The sequence below is a fragment of the Melanotaenia boesemani genome, chromosome 16, assembly GCF_017639745.1.
Source record: "Melanotaenia boesemani isolate fMelBoe1 chromosome 16, fMelBoe1.pri, whole genome shotgun sequence".
Lineage (NCBI taxonomy): Eukaryota > Metazoa > Chordata > Actinopteri > Atheriniformes > Melanotaeniidae > Melanotaenia > Melanotaenia boesemani.
Genome location: NC_055697.1, coordinates 16,546,722 through 16,554,120, shown reverse-complemented (window position 1 = coordinate 16,554,120; position 7,399 = coordinate 16,546,722). Strand labels below are relative to the sequence as shown.

Genomic DNA, 7,399 nt, shown 5'->3' with positions numbered 1-7,399 from the left:
AAGTGTTTTCCAGAGAGGCTGAAAACTGCCAAAAGTAACTTGTAGTGGGTGGGTGGGGGGAAGGGACAGCAGAGTTCCCAGGTTGGCTGCGTTTCTTTCTCTGAGCAGACTGAGGGTTGCATTTCAAAACATAGACTATTTCTACTGATTTAAACATGAAAAATTGTATAAATGGAAAGAGAGACTGAAACAAAAAACCAGGATAAAACAGGAGGAATTGCTCAGTTGAAGTTATGATAAATATGTACGCCTGTTATTTTACTTCATTTACTTTTTACATTCTTTTTATTAATCAATCAAGAGAACATTAAACAACAATAGCAGCACTGCAAAAACAAAGCCACTGCTCCCAAAATAACATTACTGTAGTTTGTTAAGGCACATGTGGAGTGGGAGACTGTAGAAAACCAAGTTTTTTGTTTGTAAATTGAAAGAATTATGCTTGAAGAAGGAAAAAAAAATACACCACAGCATGCCATTCTTAATGGAAAACACGTCATTTTATACCGAAGAACTGTGAATAGTGAAGACAAATTTTACATAAAAAACATATAAATTAAATATGTTCATTTAAGAAAAAACTCAGCAAAATCCCAAAGTTTAAGGTCTTCTGTTCAGGCTTTCCTCCATGCTGATGTGCAGGACTGACTCACATTAACTGAAGCCACTGCACATGGATGTCATGTTCTCATGTTTTGCCACTTCACAATATGTAAAATAGAAATATGTAATATTATATAATATCATTTCTTTAACTGTTGCACGTGAGGCTGCACGGTGGTGTGGTGATTAGCACCACAGCCTCACTGGTTCGAATCTCGGCTGGCGGGAGGTTTAAACCTTGAGAGCAGTGGCCTTTCTGTGTGGAGTTTGCATGTTCTCCCCGTGTATGCGTGGGTTCTTTCCGGGTACTCCGGCTTCCTCCCACCGTCCAAAGACATGCATGTTATGTTAATTGATTACTCTAAATTCTCACTAGGAGTGTGTGCGAGTGTGAATGGTTTGTCCCCTATGTGCTGGCCCTGTGATGGACTGGTGACCTGTCCAGGGTGTACCCTGCCTCTCGCCTGTTAATGCTGGGATAGGCTCCAGCTTACTCGCGACCCGTAATGGACCAAGCGGTACAGAGAATGAATGAATATATCATTTTACTTAGTAAATAATTTACCATGTTAAAATCTAATAATATTTTAGATCATAGGCTCATACTAACAGCCACTTACAAGAACCACTGTATCTTTACTTTATCCGTTTCTGAGCAACCATTAAACACTACTATTATCAGAACCAATAAAGAGCTCATTAAATAAAATCACTCTAACATGTTCTGTGATAAAGTTTGATTAAATTCTGCAAGGGTAAAAAAAAAGTAATCAGTATGATACCGGCGGATTTCTCGGGTGGGAGGTCTCAGACTTATGACACAACAAATACACCCTTGATTAGAATTAGATCATTTGTGTGTGAGAGGTCTTTCCCTGCTTGTCATGGTCCTAAAGCAAATTACTCTTACTGTGACACAGGTAATCATTAAAGTTGATAGCACCATAAGGACTCCGTCTAGCTAACTCACTGTGTGTAAAGTCTCAAGGACAGTCATGAGTCACGTGAGGGGAACTTGTGCACGATCAAAGAGCACAGTTAACTGTTTGATTTACAACCATGCTGTTATGCATAACAGAGTTTGTTCTTAGATAAAGACAGGAGGGAAGTGCCAGTAGGGAAAAGGTAATTTTTGCAATCTTCTTTAAAACAAAATGTCAAAAACAAAACAAACAAACTAGAAGATAAAATGGAAATTAGAGATACACATAACAGTTCAAATTGGTTCAGATGAAGGGAAAACTCACAAGCTTGATAAGTTATTGTTTTGTAACTTTGCAAATATAAAACATTTCTCATGGAAGAAACTAGAGCCCACATTACAGCTTCTTTTTGGTCTCCAAACAGACACGAAGAAGGCTTCACATCACACTGTGTTGTACTATAAAACTATAACATTTGTCCAGGAAAAATGTTTAAGGCTTCTTGTGTACCTGGATGACTTTGCTTAAAAATCTCAACTTTACTCAAGTCAAAGCTTCGGTGGTGGGAGGGTTCTTAGTTTGTCCCGAGTCACCATGGTGATTAACTAATCTTCCTCCACTGGATTACGGAGTTTGCTGCCATGATGCTGCATGGCGAGGCTCCAATAACTCAGTTTGTGGGGCCACCTGCATGCTTTCTCTTAAAGTACAGACATACGACATGCAAATAGTTTCACTTTGCTAGGGGACTTCTTGCACTGTGTTGAGCTTTAAAATATACTATTTTGGTTTCTATCATGTCAGTCAGTCCACTGACCTTTGCATTAATGCTAACAAAGTGCTGTTTGCACGATGAGTTTTGCTGATGAGAGAAGAAATCAACTCAAACTGCTTAGATTTAATTTAACACCAAGATAGTGGCACAAATACCCAACACTTCAACATCATTTCAGCTTTAATCATCTTCAATTTCAATGCTTTAATTTAATCTGTATATGAAGCATGATTTTGCATTTTTGTGGTTTATCTTTTTAAACAAAGTAATTACTGATTTTTAAATTATGAGCAAAGTGAATAAAATCAGTTTCTGTCCTTACAAAAAAAAAAAAAAAAAAAGGAAGAGGTCACAACTTTACATCATCTTCCACTGTAATAGTGATTTTAGTAAATAAACGCAGATGACATCTACAGCAACTGGTAAGATGCTTTTCTAATAGCAGTTCTCTAGTTTTCCTTTATTTACTGAATTTTCAGTTTAGCAGTCTTGAGTGTGGGTGTGTATGTGTGTGTGTGGTGTAATAGTGTATACTTTGTAAGACTCTTTTGTTTTCTCCAACATCTAAAGGGAGGGTGATGTGTAAATACACAATGTAAGTAGAATTAATAGTAAATGTATACATAGGCACAAACACCTTTAATAATCATCTGGCAGAAATACTGAAAGGCTGCTGTTATACGATGCTACTGGTCATCTCATGTTTGCCTGACGACAGATTGAAAGGACAGCTCAGAAGCAAAGATGTACGTTGTCTGAATTACCTCCTCTGCTCACATCTCTGATGGGAAGGTCAATAACAGGAGGTGAAGAGTTATGGGAAGGTATTGCAGACTGGGAAATGGGATGAGGAGTCAACAGTAGGAATATAATCTACAAATGTGTGAAGGTGTACCCTGTTCAGTGTGCATTAAGATTTGTGAATGGCAGGCATGCAAATGAAACCTACAAGCTTGGGGAAATAAATTACTTCTAAATCTATAATAATTTAAAAAATAATATCTGAGAGTTGCATTGTTGTATCTATACACACACTTAGAAAACTGCAAATGCACCTTGATTTAGCATGAAAACTAATTAGAAATAAAACATGAGGAACTGAGAAGTCCTCTCCTCAACCCTGTGAAAATCAGATTCTTGTAAACACGTACAGATCTCTACAACACACTTTCATGCCTTATAAATGTACAAATTACACAACCGGGAAAACAGATTTAGGTTCAAAGTACCCCAAAAAAAAAAAAAAAAAAAAAAAACACATAAACGTAGAAACACCAAAATCTTGAAATTATATTTGATGTTTTGTCCATTTCTTTAATTGTTGCTGTGATTTGTTGTTTTCTGAGAAGCTGAAATGATTTTTAAATGCTGTATTAACTGTTTGATGGTCAATGTGTGCTCTGCTTTGTTGTGTGTTTGGTTCAGAAGTTGCGCGCTGCACCTCAGAGACACACAATCATTTGTGAATGATTCACAGCTGCCTGCTGAGTGAGATCCTTTGACAGACGGCAGTATTCTCCCTGAGCTCCAAAAACAAAGACTGTTTGATTAGTTTTTTTTGTCCTTAAAAGAAAAAACAAATCTGTGGCAATCAGTAGGAAAATAAATGATGACTACACATCAATGTAGTTATTAGTAATTACTCATGAGGTATGTAGTTTTTCTTGCATGTCATAACCATCAAGTACTCCATCACAAGGTATTTTTAGCTATTGCGTTCAGGGTCCGAACTTTGCTCACATCTGCCACCTTCAGGCTATACTCTGATGCTGAGAAAGCAGCTCCCATTGCCACAAAGCTGTTCCTGCACATGAAAAAATAACAGACAGACCTTTAAGACCAAAAGACTGAAAGAAATCGCCTCATTGTTGTGAGGGTAAGGAAAAATGCCAAGCAGCAGCTTTTATATTACATGAAGATAGTTTCAAACAAACCTGAACTTCATTGCAGAGTCTCTGCCCGAGCGCGCCGAACAGTGAAACTCTTGAGCCCCTGACCCCTCTAGTATTCTCTGCAGGTTCCTTTCTGTGATACCCCCTCCTGTTTAGAAAAATACATAAATAAATTGAGGAAAACCCATAAACAAAACCATGAAGTACAGGTACAGGAAGGAAAGCAAAGGCACTGACCTGGCATTACAATAATTCTCCCTTTAGCCTGTTAAGTGAAGATTACAACACTGGATGATCATGCACTTTATATAAAATAGACATGTAATTTTCATGTGTTTAAAAACAAAAATGGATACTTATGCGTACTTGATCAATGAGCCGTTTAATAAGAGGAAGGCCCTCCAAAGCAGAGCTATCACAGCCACTTGTTAACACACGCTGGAACCCTAGTGATATAAGCGCCTCCAGAGCAACTGCTGGGTCATGAACCATGTCAAAAGCTGCAGTGAGATCAATATTACATTCACAGCATGAGCTCAGACTTAGCAAAAAAAATTTCTGCACTTCCTGGTGCCATTTTCAGAGGCCCAGATGAGATCAATATGAAGGGACTTTACTAAAAGATCTGTGATTTTCTTTATTATTATGTTTTTATGCATGTTTGCTGACAGCTGCATGGCATTTACAAAACTTGAATGTGTTTCAAAGAAGAAAACAATACCTCGGTGGAAGGTGACAGGCAGAGGACGAGCAACAGCTGGAGAGCAAAAAGGAAAAGAATTGTTAATGGCAGCAAATAAATTGTTAAAATGCCAAAGTTGCAATGTGAAAGTTGCGCATTGTAAACTGTCTTTTTTTTATTCTTTCAAACACTGAATGATTCACATTTTACGAAAATGAGCACAATCATCTCTTAGATCTCTTCCACTGCTTTACTTTATATAGAGTATAAGTGCAGTCAGCAGGAGTAACGACAGGCTCAGGGATGAGTAAACAAAATCTAGACTTAGTGTTTTACAACTTGCTGACCCCAAGTTATATATGATTTTGTTGTACTGTAGAGAAATGAAAAATGACCCTGCAGCGGCACATTGAAGGAGACTGAATGAATGAAAAACTCCTGATAAGTCTGATATGTTTCTGTTTATTGATAATACATGTTATGTAACATCCTAAAGATCTGCATACCCCACAGTTCAACACAAGACATTTTCCTGTCATCCACAGAACCTGACTAGAACCACTGTAGCAACCAGATTGTCACTCATGTTGACTTTGGCAAATAACTCCTCATATATGTCTGGCAGGAAAATTATTTTTCTTTTTTTTTTTTAAATGTAGCTTGTCATCGCTATTATTTGCATAAGACTCCTCTCCTCATGCTGCCATAATAATACCTTGGTCTTAATGTAGATCACCTAAATTGTCATTTTTATTCTGCTCTGAAAAAGCTCTGTTGCTGTTAAACTAAAGCTGAAATGGCCTAAAGCTGCACAAGAGGTATCCCATAACCCAAACTCCAATTATTTCCGGACTGCTGCAGTTTAGGTGGCACACGTTGACCTGTTGTACTCAGGTTTTGTCTCCCTCTTCTGGCAGTCAGTCATAACAAAAACAAAAATAGCTGGCTCTTGAATCAATAGTTTGCTTGATTATTAGTTTTCTGAACACAGTTTTGCTTTATTTCTTTTCTTTACTAATAGATGTGGGGTCAAATATCATCTATTAATTGAAACATGTATAATTAATGTTAAGTGATAAAATCTAAGAATCTAAATTTATTTTGGCTCTTTGGACCTACTGAAATGTTCCAGAATATTGTTATGAAGTTGTACATTATTAAGAGCATCCCAGCTGTGCTTATTTAATGCCTTGCAAGTACATACAGATTAGATCAAATGCAGAGCTGGTCAATACCGAGTAACTCCATGCAGAGCTCTGAATCCACCCGTCCATCCTCTGTCAGGGCTCCCAGCACTAGCCCATCGGCTCCTTGGCTTTTCATTAGCTCTATATCCTTCCTCATCACCTCCATTTCCTGGTCTGAGTAGAGGAAGTCACCCCCACGAGGCCGTATCATCACATAAACTGGGATTTTGATGTACTGCTTGACAACCTGCAGCAGTCCTGCAGTAAAACAAATAAGTAGGGTCATGTACCTGTCTGGGCTCAAGAGCTTATGCACTAAATCCATACAGATGTTCACTGTGCTGCTCACCTAGACTGGGAGTGAGTCCACCCTCCAGAAGACTTGAACACAGTTCAAGACGACCTGCACCTGTCAGGAAAGACAAATGCTCAGGAAGAAAACTTTTAAGCCTTTAACCTTTGAAACACTAAATAGCACTGCACGCAATTAAAGAATTCATTCACATGGTTATTTATGAATAATTCATTTAAAGCAGGCTGAAGATCTGCTTGAAACAGCACTTAAATACTGTGAGATAACTGCAACCTTTAACCTAACTTCAAAGCAGAACTGTCTGTGCATTCAAATCTTTGGTAAGCAGGCCATTGTGAGATTGCAACAAAAAGAAGAGCAGCGCTCACTCCGCTTCACCGACCTCCACGTTCTGCATTGACAGCAGACTCCACGGAGTCCACGCACACCTCCATTAGAAAGCTCTGAGCCATAACGAATGTCTAGCAGACAGACATGGACAGAAAAAGATGACCCTTAAACACGTTCGCAATCCTTCAAAATAAAACATTTTAACCTCTATCACTACAGCTACCTGCTAGTGATCTTTCCAGTTCAATAATATAGACAAATCTGCAGTTAGGAAGCGATTAGAAGTCAGTACATGTTTTGTCTGATCAGCAACAACAGCCAGCCATTACAGTGGGTCACTAGTTTCCGGATCGTTACATTTTAAACACATGACCCGCCGACAGGGGCGGGGCACTGTTTGAATTGTACTGAGGTGAGGTACCGCCCATGCAAGATATGCCAAAAGAACACCAAAGTACAACAATAAATTTATTTTGTAATTTATAAAATAACAAATAACATTTATAACCTTAGTACTTTTAATGTATACTAGGTGTATTTTTCTGCATTTTTACAGAAAAAAATGCAAACGAATGTGCAACTAAAGTCACTTTCTTTTTACACTTACGGTGCTGAAGTTGGCTTCTGATATATTATTGATAATGCTGTACACATCAGACCGGTGTCGTGCCGAAAAAAGCACCCCTGCCGTGAA

General features: G+C 38.2%; 1 protein-coding gene across 1 annotated transcript; it reads right to left on the bottom strand.

The window, feature by feature from the left end:
• Positions 1 to 1,746: 1,746 nt before the first annotated feature.
• On the bottom strand, positions 1,747 to 7,053 carry cutc (cutC copper transporter homolog (E. coli)). The gene is made up of 9 exons (XM_042009636.1): positions 6,929 to 7,053; positions 6,758 to 6,836; positions 6,412 to 6,471; positions 6,111 to 6,320; positions 4,915 to 4,950; positions 4,560 to 4,693; positions 4,431 to 4,458; positions 4,236 to 4,341; positions 1,747 to 4,105 (listed from the first exon to the last, which is right to left on the bottom strand). The coding sequence occupies exons 2-9, from the start codon at positions 6,825 to 6,827 to the stop codon at positions 3,994 to 3,996; spliced, it is 756 nt and encodes a 251-aa protein (XP_041865570.1). The 5' UTR covers positions 6,828 to 6,836; positions 6,929 to 7,053; the 3' UTR covers positions 1,747 to 3,993.
• Between the last annotated feature and the right edge of the window lie 346 nt (positions 7,054 to 7,399).